General features: G+C 38.9%; 1 protein-coding gene across 6 annotated transcripts in view; it reads left to right on the forward strand.

Annotated features, from left to right (window-relative positions):
- pclo (piccolo presynaptic cytomatrix protein) overlaps nt 1–16,260 on the forward strand; it is a 301,666-nt gene that overhangs the window by 160,725 nt on the left and 124,681 nt on the right. For all 6 annotated transcript variants that reach the window (XM_016993946.2, XM_008111438.3, XM_016993943.2 and 3 more), the window contains exon 7: nt 8,956–11,161. In XM_016993946.2, the coding sequence (XP_016849435.2) occupies nt 8,956–11,161 (2,206 nt within the window). The remainder of the gene's footprint in view (nt 1–8,955; nt 11,162–16,260) is intronic.

Here is a 16,260-nt window from a genome sequence, read left to right on the forward strand (position 1 = left end):
TGTTATGCATTTCATTATTGTTGATGCTAGGCATGGAAAATAAATGTATATTAATAAAAAAGTTATGATTTTTCCCAAAAAATGTACACTGAGACTATCAGCAAAAGATAGATAGACAGACAGACAGACAGATAGATACCCTTTTTCTCATCACAAAAAAAAATTGTGAACACTGAGTTCCCCTTTTTATTCCACCTTGTTTCTCAAATTATGCACAAATAAATATAGATATCTAAAATGTATATATTTGAAAAATGAACACTCATGCATTTTTGTGCATGGGGAGGTGGGTACATGAAGTAAAGTGAGTAAAATATGCATACATGATGTTTTCTGCATATGTTTTCTGTGGAAGAAATAGCAATTTCACAGACTTAAATAAAGCTGGCACTAGGATGAAAATACTAGTGTGATTTTGAGAAGCACCACAAAAATCAAACTGACAGATTTCCATATCTTAAAAAAATCATAATAAGGAGCAAAATACTGATTTAGTATTTTATATCAAGTAAACACTGATACAAAGATTTGAGAATTACTGCTAGTAAATTTAAAATAAAATCTATGCCAATAAAGCTATACAGTTGTCCCTCCATATTTGCAAGTTTAATCTAAATGGATTTGATCATTCATAGATTAATTGCTGCAACCCTAAGCCATTTAAGAATAACACTGTGGTCCATCTTGAGCTTTTGTTCAGTTTGTGATCTTATCACATTGGCATATGGATTTGCCATGCATCATGGCAATCCGTGGGGTCCCAGCAGGGGGAAGGAGAACCCATCACCCCACACCACACATCTACTGGCCAGAAGTAGATATGTATCGTGTAATCTCTGTTTGTGAAAGGGGAGAGCAATCAGCATACGATGGGTAAATAGCTCCACATGTCGAGGTTGTATGTCAGGCTTAGTCAGCAGCCAAATCTTTATACTGCTTTGAGTCCCATAGGTGGAAGAAAAGTGGGATAAAAGGAAATAAGTAAACAACAACAACAATCACCAAGAAAAAGTCAAATTGGCAGGGTTGATGGATCCAGCTATGCAAGTGTACCCTTGTTCACTCATTCACTCACTTGTATAGACAGAAAGGCAGGTGAAGTTAGGAAAAGGGATGGGACAAAGGAGCATGAGGAGGGAAGCATGCATACATTCATTACCTTGCTCGCTCACTCAAGAGGGTGATTGGGTGGGTTGGGCATGCGATGAGGAGAGCTTGAGGAGGGAGGGTAGATCTTGTGCAGATCTCCAAGGAAGACAGAAGGTGTAGAACAGGGAGAGGAGAAGGAGAGAGCCAAAACAGGAGGGCAGTAGCAGCAGGAGTACAAGGGCAGCAGGAAGGGCCTTAGTTGCTCATACAACAGTGGCACTCCTTCAGTATGTCCTAGAGACCTATGCACTCTTCTCCTTCCATTCTCCCTCTCCTCTATCCCAGCCCCTTTCCTCCTGCCCACCCAAGAGAGTGTGGGAAGAAATGTGTACACCTCCGTCCTGGGCCCGGTTCTGTTCAACATCTTTATTAACGACTTAGACGAAGGGTTAGAAGGCACGATCATCAAGTTTGCAGACGACACAAAACTGGGAGGGATAGCTAACACTCCAGAAGACAGGAGCAGAATTCAAAACGATCTTGACAGACTAGAGAGATGGGCCGAAACTAACAAAATGAAGTTCAACAGGGACAAATGCAAGATACTTCACTTCGGCAGAAAAAATGGAAATCAAAGATACAGAATGGGGGACGCCTGGCTTGACAGCAGTGTGTGCGAAAAAGACCTTGGAGTCCTTGTGGACAACAAGTTAAACATGAGCCAACAATGTGATGCGGCTGCTAAAAAAGCCAATGGGATTTTGGCCTGCATCAATAGGGGAATAGCGTCTAGATCCAGGGAAGTTATGCTCCCCCTCTATTCTGCCTTGGTCAGACCACACCTGGAATACTGTGTCCAATTTTGGGCACCACAGTTGAAGGGAGATGTTGACAAGCTGGAAAGCGTCCAGAGGAGGGCGACTAAAATAATTAAGGGTCTGGAGAACAAGCCCTATGAGGAGCGGCTTAAAGAGCTGGGCATGTTTAGCCTGCAGAAGAGAAGGCTGAGAGGAGACATGATAGCCATATACAAATACGTGAAGGGAAGTCAAAGGGAGGAGGGAGCAAGCTTGTTTTCTGCTGCCCTGCAGACTAGGACACGGAACAATGGCTTCAAACTACAGGAAAGGAGATTCCACTTGAACATCAGGAAGAACTTCCTCACTGTGAGAGCTGTTCGACAGTGGAACTCTCTCCCCGGGGCCGTGGTGGAGGCTCCTTCTTTGGAGGCTTTTAAGCAGAGGCTGGATGGCCATCTGTCGGGGGTGCTTTGAATGCGATTTCCTGCTTCTTAGCAGGGGGTTGGACTGGATGGCCCATGTGGTCTCTTCCAACTCTCTACTATTCTATGATTCTATGATTCTATGATTCCCTTTTACCATTCCCAAGTGAGTGAGTGAATTTGGCTTGTCATGAAAACAAGGATTGGTGATAAAGCTTCAGTTAAGACACCTTTTCCCTATAAAAACTCTTTCAAGAGGGAATTTCCATGCCAAGGGATAGACTTCTCTCACTTCTTGTTGTCTCACTACCATTTTAAAGATTCATTCTTTGCCCAACACCACTGTTTCCGCATAGGCAGAGGGTGGGGGCAGGTGGGCACATGGGAAATAGTATGCAAAAAATTGAATTGTACTACCTATAAATATACAGACAGTCTCCGAGTTACAAACATCCAACTTAGAATCATAGAATCATAGAATAGTAGAGTTGGAAGAGACCTCATAGGCCATCCAGTCCAACCCCCTGCCAAGAAGCAGGAAATCGCATTCAAAGCAAACGGTATGTTAAATGGTTGAATTTAACTACATTTTAAAAATTCTAACTTGTGTATGTACTTTAAAATCATAAACTGACTTGGAAATGGAATTAAGAAAACCATGCTAAACTGATATAGACCAGAAACTGACTGGTCATACCTCTTTTTCTATCTAGCAATGTTTTGTGTTTCATTTTGAGTTTTGCTTGGGTTTTTTGTTTGTTTGTTTTTCATGGCTCAGTTTCATGCAATAACAGACAAGGTTGTTGTATGTCTTTCGGGTTGTGTGGCCATGTTCCAGAAGTATTCTCTCCTGACGTTTCGCCCACATCTATGGCAGGCATCCTCAGAAGACATACAACAACCCTGTGATCCCTGCCATGAAAGCCTTCGACAACACAATAACAGACAAACTGGAAGTAGTGGAAAGTTGTATTTTAGCTTCCTATCTCTTAATAATTTTGTTTGTGACAGGGTCATTTTCTCACTTCATCACACTAGAGAAAAATCCATTCTGCCTCCTGCAGAATTCTGGGGTTTGTAGTTTAGTGAGGCTGTTAAAGGCTCTTCCCTAAATTACAAACCCCAGAATTCTGCAGGAAGCAGAAAACGGATTTTAAGTGGATTTTTTTCTCTAGTGTGATGAGGCCCCTAGAATTTTAGACAGCGGAAAAAATTAACATACGAAAACTAGAAAGGCAACAGAGACAGTCACAAAGACTGACTAAAATAGTACTAAACTATTCAAACTGAAAGACTCTAGAATCAATTGTGAGTCATTTTATGACTCTTTATTAAAACATTACTGTTACACAAATGAGAAGCAGTGGAATGCACGAGCATTTACGATTGCATGGGTAGTTCCGGTAATTGGCTAGATGCCTGCTAACCTCATGCCAATTCTTTCAAATTGGAGAAGACAAAATAAACAATATGTTTAGTATTTTTTGTTAATTTTTTACCTAGGATAAAGCCCATTGTCCAATTTCAGACATAGCTTTTTCCAAAAAGGAATAGGAACAGAATGGTTAAAACAATCTTAAAATGGACTAACTTGACTATAGGGATGGAAAATGTATTTAAGCTAGGGAGTTATAAGCAAATATGTTGGGCCTGTATGCCACCAATCGGTCAAAGCAGTGTGACTATAGCTATTTACAGAAGTGGTGCAGGCACCCAGCTGCTTTCATATGGTCCTTGACCTGATCTCTCAAATTCCTTCTCTATATTTCAGTCTCTCAAGCATACATACATACATGCATGCAGAGAGAGAGGGGGGAGATTGCTTCCTTAAAAATTAATCTCCCAGTTTTTATACACCCTCATTTCTACAGGGATTTTTGCAGCCTGGTTGCAATTGAAACATTTTTCAAGGTAGCATCCTACAGCTAGGAATGGCTGGAAAGCTTATCCCATCCAATACTGGAACCCCAGACACACACACACAAAAACATATACAAAATCCCCTTCATGCCACCATTAGATTGTTTGTAAAATGTAAAATAACACTACAATTATACTTTTTTAAAGTTTCCACTAGTGTTCATTGTAGCAGGGTTATTTTTAAATCACAGCAATGGAAAGGGTTAGCCTTCCTCTGCCCAGTAGCAATATCCACCCCCACTAAATTAATATATAGGAGTATAGTAGGGGAAATCTCTTACCTCTAATTAGCTAATTAGTTTTAATTTAGAGATTTTCATGTCTAAAGGGAAATGATTTGAAAGAATACAGAGGATGGCATTTGGAGAGTTATGGCAGAATTAAATGAGAGGTTGGCGGGCCAGATGGGACCCCTATGCACACGTTGTTGTTGTTGTTGTGGCTGCTGCTGCTGCTGTTGTTATATTTATATATAACTAAACACGCAGATGTCTATAATCTACAGTGAAACATATCAAGGAAAGTATGGTATATAATATGTAAGTACTATGTTAGTAATGTAATATTATCTTCTATATAAGCAACTTTTAGTGGCACTTGTTATACAAGCTGCAAAAGAAGGGGATTATGGTGTTGTACTAATATCAATTTAAACTGGATTTGAATAGAAACAGTGGTAGATCATAGCCCCATCCCTATGGAACCTTTTGAGTCTACTGGTAGTATATATTGCAACGAATACTTTACTTAAGGTATCCAATACTTGTATTCTCATTCATTACATTAGTATAGTTCTTAACATAAAGGAATACACTTGGCAACACTTACAAAGGTATTATGGAAAAACTCTTCCTGTTACTAGTTTCAGTGCCAGTTATGTCAAATGGAATAAAAACCAGACAAAGTCTTATTGTCGACTTAATAACAATCAAAATTATTACAGTAGAGTCTCACTTATCCAAGCCTCGCTTATCCAAGTTTCTGGATTATCCAAGCCATTTTTGTAGTCAATGTTTTCAATATATCATGATATTTTGGTGCTAAATTTGTAAATACAGTGATTACAACATAACATTACTGGGTATTGAACTGCTTTTTCTGTCAAATTTGTTGTAAAACATGATGTTTTGGTGCTTAATTTGTAAAATCATAACCTAATTTTATGTTTAATAGGCTCTTCCTTAATCCCTCCTTATTATCCAAGATATTCACTTATCCAAGCTTCTGCCGGCCCGTTTAGCTTGGATAAGTGAGACTCTACTGTATTTATATATACCCTGCTATATCTCCTCAAAGGGGACTCAAAGCACCTTGACATAAAAACATTAATATATAATTTAAAATATACAAAAATGCAAATATTAAAATAGAATTAAACACAAGCAGGATTAAAAATTCACCATTAAAATTAATCAAAACCATTAAAAATCAAAACAAATAGTTAAAAACTACACACATCCGATGGACAGCACTATCCCCATCATAGTTTTTAAAATGGCAACCTTTACACCAATACAGGATTTTTTTTTCTTTAAAGCCTCAGAATACGAGACAAAATTATATGGAGTCTTTACACACTGAGCAGAAATTTTGTCACGGTTGACCAGAGGTGAAATAGTTGAGAAACCAGGGGTTAGCTGAAATGACCAAAAGAAGAGAGAGCTTTCAAATTGTGTGGAATCAAATAACGGGGATTTATATGGTGTTCAAACTGTTCCAGTATTATATCCATACTTCCAGTTGTGGCTGACACAAGAAGAAAAATGTGTAATTAGATCTGAACAATAGGAAAAATCCAGATCTGTCCCAGAAGTAAATGCTCTCTACAGGAAGAAAAAGATACAAGGAGCTGCTATAAAAATGGCTCAGAAGCCTTGCAGACTTATGTCTCAGGTTTCCTAGATCTTTAAAGTTTTTGATAGTATGAATCTGAATTTGCAATTGATATTTCAAACTGGTAAAGGAACAGAACTGCAAATGGCTGAAATCCCAGCAGAAATTGGCCAACTAGACTTACTAGAAATTATTAATAATTTGCTTTAATTATAGTAGCACGCTGAGAGAACATTAGTCTCTTTAATTTGTTGGTTGAAGCATTGGACTGGGCAAAAGTCATGAATTTCTGGGCAAAAGACTAAATTGCACTCACTAAAATGTGGAAACTGGCAGAAATTGATAGAATTCAGATTTTAAATTGATAAACAAAATAGAAATGGCAACAGGAAGCTGTGAGACATTTTGAAGATACAGCAACTATAGTGGTGAAATGTAAAGGTTATCTAAGGCCCTAATATACTATATACACCCATATATAAATCAACCTCAGTTATAAATCAAAGGCAGATTTGGAAGCCAAAATATGAATTTTGATAATCACCCATGGATAAGTCAAGCATTCTGCAGAGAAAAAGGTGCCAGTGGCACATCATAATAATAATAATAATAATAATAATAATAATAATAATAATACACTTTATTTATATTCCGCCCTTCTCCCTGAAGGGACTCAGAGTAGATATAAAGCAGACAAAGGCAAACATTCAATGCTTTATTTACAATCACATACAATGAGACACACAACACAGACAAAGGCAAATATTTCTCCTTTCATTTCCGGCTTTGGAGGCGGTGCTCATCTCTGGTTCTGGGAGGTGCTCTTCTCCATTTTCAAGCTGAGGAGCCTGCGTTATTACCTCCTGCATTACATTTGCATGTTTTCTAACTGCTAGTTTGGCAGAAGCTGGAGCTAACAGTGGGAGCTCACCCCATCCTGTGGATTCAAACTGCCAACCTTCCGACCTTCAGGTCAGCAGGTCAGAAGTTCAGCAGCACAAGGGTTTAACCCATTGCTCTACCACGTGACCAGTAACCCCTTATTGGCATCATTTCCCCACCCATACATTCAAAAAGAAGTGATACTGCAGCAGATGCTTCTTTTAGATCATCATGGAATGGATTAAGTTCTCTCTTTTCACCACTCTACCCAGAGAAGGGGAATTTTTCAAATGGGAATAAAAGTACCACACTTAAGACTGATTCATGGTTAAGCTGATCTAGTATTTTTGGGTCAATGTTTTAACTAAAATGTGTACACAATGTATACAGTAACTAAATGTAGTGTTAAACACTGATTTGAAAAAGTACACTTAAAACTGCTGCTTTTATTTTTAAAACAAGGCATTGATTAGGAGAGGAGATTGTCATACAGAACAACGTACATAACCGAGAGAAAGTGTAAGACATACATCTCTTTTCTACTCACTTGGCTGCCATCCTACTGAGCTCTGCTCATGATTATTCAATCTAGTTAATCAATCACGACAATTCTCTCAGCTTTAGTGCCCTTGGTTTTGACCTATTTTAATGCAGCAAAATACACCACAATGCATTTTAGACATTAAAAGAATTCTACATAGAAAAAATGATCTATCATTACAAAATTAACAGAACAATATTTTGCATATACAGTAGAGTCTCACTTATCCAACGTAAACGGGCCGGCAGAATGTTGGATAAGCAAATACATTGGATAATAAGGACAGATTAAGGAAAAGCCTATTAAACATTAAATTAGGTTATGATTTTATAAATTAAGCACCAAAACATCATGTTATAAAACAAATTTAACAGAAAAAGTAGTTCAATACACAGTAATGCTATGTAGTAATTACTGTATTTACGAATTTAGCACCAAAATATCATGATGTATTGAAAACATTGACTACAAAAATGCATTGGATAATCCAGAACGTTGGATAAGCGAGTGTTGGATAAGTGAGACTCTACTGTAATGCCAGTGTTTATTTTACAGACTTTTCTTTTTTCTAAGACTTTCATTTTTTTATGATCTGGCAAAAGAAAGTGCTCATTTTATTTAATTAAGTCTTCTTTCTCTTTTCTGCATGTTTAAGCAGAGCATTTTACACGTTTTCTGTGTTAGTCAAGGTCTGCATGCCATGTCATTCTCTAAACCAAATGCCACCCAGCAACTATGCATGGTGTGAATCCCTAGAAGACTTTTATGAATTTGCTGTTAGAAACAAGGAATAAATATCAAAGCTTGGAAACATGGGAACTAGACTGACCCAACCACTAGCCCTCCAAAAGTAACTTTTCCAAACTGTGGTCTATAGCAAGAGTCATTCTTGCCAATGACAAAACAGATGCATCTGGAAACTCCACAATTAAGAATGACAGGAATAGCCTTCCTCTCACTGTTTGCCACTACCTTATAGTATTAACAATACAGTGTGTTGGAACAATGAAGTATCAATTTACCTGGCTAAGAACAACTGACAGATGAATCATTTACTAATTTATGTAATTATCTTTTAAAACCAACTGAGATGCTGACAAATGCTAAATATGATACTGAATTTACTTGCTGCATGAAGGAGAAAAAAATCTTTGCTTTCCTTCAAGCCATGCATAACTTAATAAGCTTGCATTGTATGCTCTTATAATTACGTTGTTTTCCAAACTCAATAGCCCCAAGCAAGTTAGCTTTTAATTATAAAGTGTGCCAGATCATTGATCTTTCTGTTTTTCCCTTTCTGCACTTTTCCTAGCTCAAGGAAAGTTGGAAACATAATGATTGTAAAACTTCTAGGAGCCTGCAGTATAGGTGAATGAATTGCTGTCGGCTTAGTGGATCAGAAGTTGTCCTAGCCTGTACCACTCCATTGCTCAGAAATAATTGGAATGTATTTTTTCTTTTGCTGCAGACTAAAGGATCTTCAACTGCAATGTCATCAGGAATGCAAAAGAAGGTCAAGAGGACTTTGCCCAACCCACCTCCAGAAGATGCTTCAGTAGGAACACAATCGACCTTCTCAACTGTGGGGTCAATATCACGCCGAAGGATTTGCCGGAGTAACACCATGGCCAGGGCTAAAATTCTACAGGATATAGACAGAGAACTGGATTTGGTAGAACGAGAGTCTGCTAAGCTCCGGAAAAAGCAAGCAGAACTAGATGAAGAAGAGAAAGAAATAGATGCAAAACTTCGATATTTAGAAATGGGCATCAATCGACGAAAAGAAGCACTACTAAAAGAAAGAGAAAAGCGGGAGCGTGCCTACCTTCAGGGAGTAGCAGAGGAGCGTGATTATATGTCAGACAGTGAAGTTAGTAGTACAAGGCCTACCAGGATAGAGGCTCAGCATGGCTTGGAAAGACCACGAACTGCACCACAAACAGAATTTGACCAGTTTATACCACCACAAACTGAACCAGAAAGTCAGTTTGCAACTCCTACAAGTCCTTATACTCAATATCAGTACTCTTCACCTGCCCTTCCTACCCAAGCCCCAACTCCGTACACCCAGCCATCACATTATCAGCAGCAACAGCCTTTATATCAACAGCAGGTTTCTCCTTACCAAACACAGTCAGCATTCCAAACTGTTGCAACCCTGTCTTTCACACCCCAGGTTCAGCCACCACCAACCCCACAACCTTCATATCCACTATCTTCACAATTGATGGTGATCCCACAAAAAACAAGGCAAAGTTCATTGTATCTGGAGCCCAAGATAACCACAAATTATGATGTGATTCGTAATCAGCCTCTCATGATAGCACCTGCATCATCTGATAACACATATGCAGTATCCCATTTGGGTAGCAAATACAGCACCTTAGACCTACGGCTCGGACTGGATGAGAGAAGCAGCATGGCCAGTAGTCCCATCTCTAGTATATCTGGTGACTCATTCTATGCTGATATTGACCACCACACAGCCCGCAATTTTGTGCTAATAGATGACATTGGGGATCTTGGTAAAGGAACATCAGCTCTGAGCTCTGCTTATAGCCTGCATGAGAAGGATCTGAGCAAGACTGATAGGCTTCTTCGAACCAGTGAAGCTCGGAGAGTGCAAGACGTCTCGGATTTCCTTGCACCACTTCAAACGTCTTCCCGCTTGCACAGCTACATGAAAGCAGACGAAGACCCAATGGAAGACCCTTATGAACTTAAGCTCCTAAAGCATCAGATCAAGCAGGAATTCCGTAGGGGTGCTGAAAGTCTGGACCATCTGGCAGGTCTGTCACAATATTATCATGGAGATACTAGCTACAGACATTTCCCCAAATCTGAGAAATATAGTATAAGCAGGCTTACATTAGAGAAACAAGCTGCCAAACAGCTCCCAGCAGCCCTTCTTTACCAGAAGCAGTCAAAGCATAAGAAGGCCTTGCTAGATCCCAAATTATCTAAATTTTCACCTATTCAGGAAAGCAGAGACCTTGAACTTGATTATTCAACCTACTTGACTTCAAGCACATCATCACTTGGGGGCATCACCTCCAGAGCAAGGCTTCTCCAGGATGATATAACATTTGGCCTCCGAAAAAACATCACAGACCAACAGAAGTATATGGGGCCCACATTATCACATTCCCTGGGTACAAGCCTTGGGGCTGCATTGAGTACCTCAATGAGATCCACATTACAAGATGAGGTTGACAAACCTTACAGCAGTGGTAGCAGATCTAGGCCATCCTCTCGGCCATCGTCAGTCTATGGGCTTGACTTGTCACTAAAGAGGGATTCTTCAAGCTCATCTTTAAGACTGAAAACCCAAGAACCTGAACCACTAGATGTTTCCTTCAGTCATGCAGCCCCCTCTGGGAGAACAAAACCTACCAGTTTACCTATCAGTCAGAGTAGGGGAAGAATTCCAATAGTGGCACAGAACTCAGAAGAAGAAAGTCCGTTAAGTCCTGTGGGCCAACCAATGGGGATGGCAAGAGCAGCAGCTGGGCCATTGCCACCTATATCAGCAGATACTAGAGACCAGTTTGGATCAAGCCATTCATTGCCTGAAGTCCAACAGCATATGAGGGAAGAATCACGAGCTCGTGGCTATGACCGGGATATAGCCTTCATCATGGATGACTTCCAGCATGCCATGTCAGATAGTGAAGGTAAACTAGACCTCAGACTGCTTTATCGCGCTCACAACACAAATCCTCATTTCTATGCATGTGTCTAATTTTATCATCTTTCTGGGACTACTACTACTTTTTTTTCTTTCTGCATTGTGTGTGTGTGTATGTATATATATGTATATATATCTTCCTTTCAGTTGGCTGGATGATTTAACTCTATGCTCAGATTCTTGATGGGTATATAGATAGATTTGCATGTTCAAGACGTATTGTTTGTTTCCTTTTCCGTTTGCATTGTGTGTTTTTTCTCTATATTTCTTGCTCTCTACTTTTCATACAAGTATTTTGGCTGGGATTTTCAGGAACATTCATTCAGGACTGGTCTATCTTCTTCCCCTAAATCTAGAGATAAGTTGCCACTGAAATCAACAAATTCTGAAAACACCACTCAAAATAAATAGTCTTCATAATTCTGTAATCCATTCGTCTGACAATCTAGACTTCTGTGTAATAAGGTTATGTGGCATCCTAATATCTTTTAAAAAGTACAGTTTATAAATGAATACCTTTTTAACATGACTCCTTTATATAATACAGTGAAAAATATTATTTTGAATCCTGATAGAACTGTGAGTTGAAGCAATAGTGTTGTCATGAAATTTTGTATTCTTAGAGCCTCCGTTGTCACACTGCTATAATAACACCTTCATAAATTGTAGCCTGTGGGTTGTGCATGAACATATGTACATCAAAAAAATGAGGGCAGTTAATTTTGTCAGCAAACATGTACATACAATTTAAACCTAAATGTATGTATAAATTATCCTATATGAACCCTAACCAGTACCTCTGCAATATAAGCATGTTTGTGATGGAAGTTGCACATTTGGAAAAGCCCCATCTACCTGATGTATTGACAGTAGTCTGAGTCAGTAGCAGGTTGAAAAAAATCAAAGATCTTAAAAATTGGAATACCAGACAATTGCAAAAGCTTATGTACCACGAGTGCAAAAAAATTTCTTACATGGAGCCATTTGGAAATGCTTTTTAAAAAAAGGCAAATTAAAGTGTTGTTCTGGTGTTAAATTTCAGCTTTGTTGGACTTGAGAGTAAAGTTTTTAATATTTTTAAAACTGTTTCAGAAGCCATTTCAAAAAGATATTTTGAATATTAATGAATTTTACATGTTTCTTGCCTGTTTTTAATTTGTATGTGCTGTTGAGTTTTATGCATATTGTCCAATAAAGATATTCTGCATGCTCTATTGTGGTTGCCAAGAAAAATAATTGCTGTAAAACAAATGCCTGTAATACTATGCAGTATGATAAACTAATCATTCTTATCTACTTTATTTATCCATTTATGTATTTATATAATGATTCAGTGCCATTTACTATAATAGTACCTTTGAATGGTATATCTATGACAGTGATACTTCAGTATATTTACTTCAGAAAAATATGTTCTTGTCTATATAATAACTCGAATGGTGAAAATATAGTGGAATATATAGTGTAAAATGGCTTCTCATACACTTGATGTGATCTTGAGCTATCTTTCAAAAGTATAAACAGGTGAGATGGGATATAAAACATTTAGTTGCATTGTTTTTATATAGTAATAATATTTATTAGTGGGATTTACATTAGTTATTGTGAAGTTTTTGCATGAAATTTTAGTAACTTATTTCAATCATATATTGACTTACTTATGAGTGGAGCCCCCGATGGCGTAGTGGGTCAAAGCCTTGTGACTTGAAGGTTGGGTTGCTGACCTGAAGGCTGCCAGGTTCGAATCCAACCCAGGGAGAACGCGGATGAGCTCCCTCTATCAGCTCCAGCTCCATGCAGGGACATGAGAGAAGCCTCCCACAAGGATGGTAAAAACATTAAAACATCCGGGTGTCCCTTCGCCAGCATCCTTGCAGACGGCCAATTCTCTCACACCAGAAGCGCCTTGCAGTTTCTCAAGTCATTCCTGACACACACAAAAAAAACTTATGAGTAATCACCAATGATCTTTTAAAGGCCAAGATGGGAATGGTGCAGCCCTCCAGACAAGATTGTAGTATAATTCTCAGTTCTAGCTAAAAGTGAGGAATCCAGAGAGCTGCAACACAACTTCTGAAGAACTAGATAATTCCAACCCATCCTATAAATAGTTCTGAATTTAAGAGCTCACTACACTGGACAGTTATACTATGTAACAAAATTTGAAAAAATGTTCTGTTCCTGGTTTGAAAGTGTTATTTCCTATTTAATTGTGCGGTACTTACTTTAAAAGTAGTTGTTATACTCCAGAAACTTGGTTTTTGTGGCTGCCACAAATTACGTTGAATTGGTTGAGACTCTGTGAGATATTCATTGAAAAACTTGAGCAAAATGTGCTGCACATCATTTATGACCCAGGAACAAAACTCATGTTACATAGTGTTATTGCAGGGCTAGTCTGGAGCAGAAATCCTCTGATTTGACCTGGAGGCCTTGGAGAGATCCACACACTCTGTGCTCAACTTACAACTGTGGCTGAAGAGAATCTACATGGTCTAGCCAGGACAAAACTGATTGATCACAGCTGGACTATCAACTTAAATCTCTGTCTCTGTCACCGCTGCCAGATGGCCTCCCTGGTCATGTGGGTGCCTCTGTTGACATTGCAACAGAGCACCTGCCATTGTCAGAAGCTCTCCAGGTCCATCCAGACAGGCCCATAGCTCCAGTAAAACCGAATTAATTCAGAACAAAACAGGGTTTGGAGCAGCATTTCACTTTGGGCACAGTGTGGTCAACACAACCAGATCGAAAGTAGACTGGTCCATTATCCACACTGGCCACTGTCTCTGTCGCCGTTCCCCTGTGCTCATCAATGCAGGGGAATGCTCAGCCCTATCACCACTATAAATGCTTGGAGAGCTCTGGGAGGGTGCTTCCAGACATCTCTTAAACCCGTGACAAAGTGGGTTTTTAAAACCCGCTTTGGCATGGGTTTAAGTCTGCACAAACCAGGTTTTCCTGCTTTGTTCCAAATTAACAAAGGTAAGATCTGGGTCTTACCAGATGTGAGCTTTGTGTAGATTGGGCCCAGAGATCACGTCACGCTATCCCTGGTCCCAATCCATTCATCCATCTTGATTTTTTTTTTGGCTCCTAGAGGTCACCCAGCCCCTCTCCCCAAACTCCAAAATAAGCCCTTAAAGTAAAAAAAAAAAAAACTTACCTGGGCACCATTACAATAGCAGCCAAGTAAGTTTTTTTTTTAAAGGGCTTCTTTTGGAAGGCTTGGGCCCGGGCTGTGGCGCAGGCTGGAGAGCAAGCCAGCTGAAACCAGCTGCAATGAATCATTCTGACCAGGAGGTCATGAGTTCGAGGCCCTCTCGGAGCCTATGTTTGTCTTGTCTTTGTTCTATGTTAAAGAGGCATTGAATGTTTGCCTATATGTGTAATGTGATCCGCCCTGAGTCCCCTTCGGGGTGAGAAGGGCAGAATATAAATGCTGTAAATAAAATAAATAAATAAAATAAGGCTTCAGGTGACTGCATGCCATCCTGATAGTAATTGGGACGGCATATAGCCACTTTCCCCAGGAAGGCCCGGGTTTTGCGTGGATCGTGGGGTTTGGGGTGGATCGTTTTTTTAAACCCGCTTCTGCATGGGTTTAAGTAATGTCTGGAAATGTCTCAGAGCTCTCCAGGTGTTTACCGTGGTGATAGGGCTGAGCAATCCCCTTTCCCCTGCATTGATAAGCACAGGGGAAAGGTGACAGAGACAGTGGCCAGTGTGGACAATGGCCCAGTCTACATTACATCTGGTTGTGCTGTCCACACTGTTCCCAAAGTGCAGTGCTGCTCCAAAGTTTTGCCCGAACTCTGGATTATTTCCCGACTTCCCTTAGCATGGAGCTAAATGGGTTTAAGCTGATTTGTCCCACAATAAGGACTTAAAGTCCTAAAACTTTATGTAGACAATCAAGGGATGACTTCTCACTCACCGCAGGTTATACAGCCAGTCTAGACAAGCCCTCGTGTATTTTTAAATTTTTAATTTGGTTTAGATTGTTCTGCTTGTTATTTTATTTTAAATCCTGCTTTAGATTTCCTTATGAAAAAAAGATGAGTAAACTGTACATTATGGAAGCACCTAGGTAATTAATTTCTTCATAAATCAGTTGAAACTGTTAAGAATACAGGTCATATTTCACAATGTAGGTCCACCAAAGAAGAAATAGAAAGAAAACTAGCTTGCAATAAAGACAAGGAATATAAAAAGGGGAATAAGAATTCAAAACATGTGCACCATTGTTATATCATGTAATTACCACTCTAAGCTTCTCGACTCCTTTGTTTTTATACTCTTTTTTATTTTTTAAGCTAATTTCAATATAGATGAGACTGTCCTGATTTGTAATTTAACCTCTTTGTTTGATATATAAATTGAATAAGGTGGATCTGATACTTTTTTATTTCTTTATTTAGTTGTTTCATTTTCATTTAAGTTAATGACACATCCCTCAATTGCCTCATCGTTCCCACTTCATATATCCCTAAGCTACAGTTATATATTATATATATAAAATCAGCTATGAACATTGGCTTGTGGCATTGCAATCAATGGAACCATTTATACAAAGACTGAGGCAATTAACTCGTATCTTCAGCACCTTCAAGCAAAAAAAAAATTATTTTGCTTTTATATTGCAAAGATCTTGAAATGTATCCTGTTTTTCTATCACCATAACAGCAAATGTTGCAAAGATAGACTTCATTTACTATATTCACAAGCATCCCCTCTCCAAACCAACCCATTTAAATAATGTTTAAAGATATCTACATCTCAAGGGGTAGTCACTATACTGACTATCCCAATTTGTCCCCATTTCTAAAATCTTCAAATCCATAATCCAATTTTTCTTTCATTCATGGACAAATATAGTTCTGTGAGAACAGAGGGTGATGACACAACAGGATGGTGGAAGAAGGACACAAAATAGATCTTTTAAAACTTAGTCCACCCCACATGCACCTATATATCGTAGAATTTCAAGTGATGTGATATTCAACTTATCTAAGTCCCTGTCTACATTGTAGAAATAATGCAGTTTAACACCACTTGAACTGCCATGGCTCAATGTTAGTTTGG

Source organism: Anolis carolinensis, chromosome 5, assembly GCF_035594765.1.
Source record: "Anolis carolinensis isolate JA03-04 chromosome 5, rAnoCar3.1.pri, whole genome shotgun sequence".
In the NCBI taxonomy this organism is placed as follows: domain Eukaryota; kingdom Metazoa; phylum Chordata; class Lepidosauria; order Squamata; family Dactyloidae; genus Anolis; species Anolis carolinensis.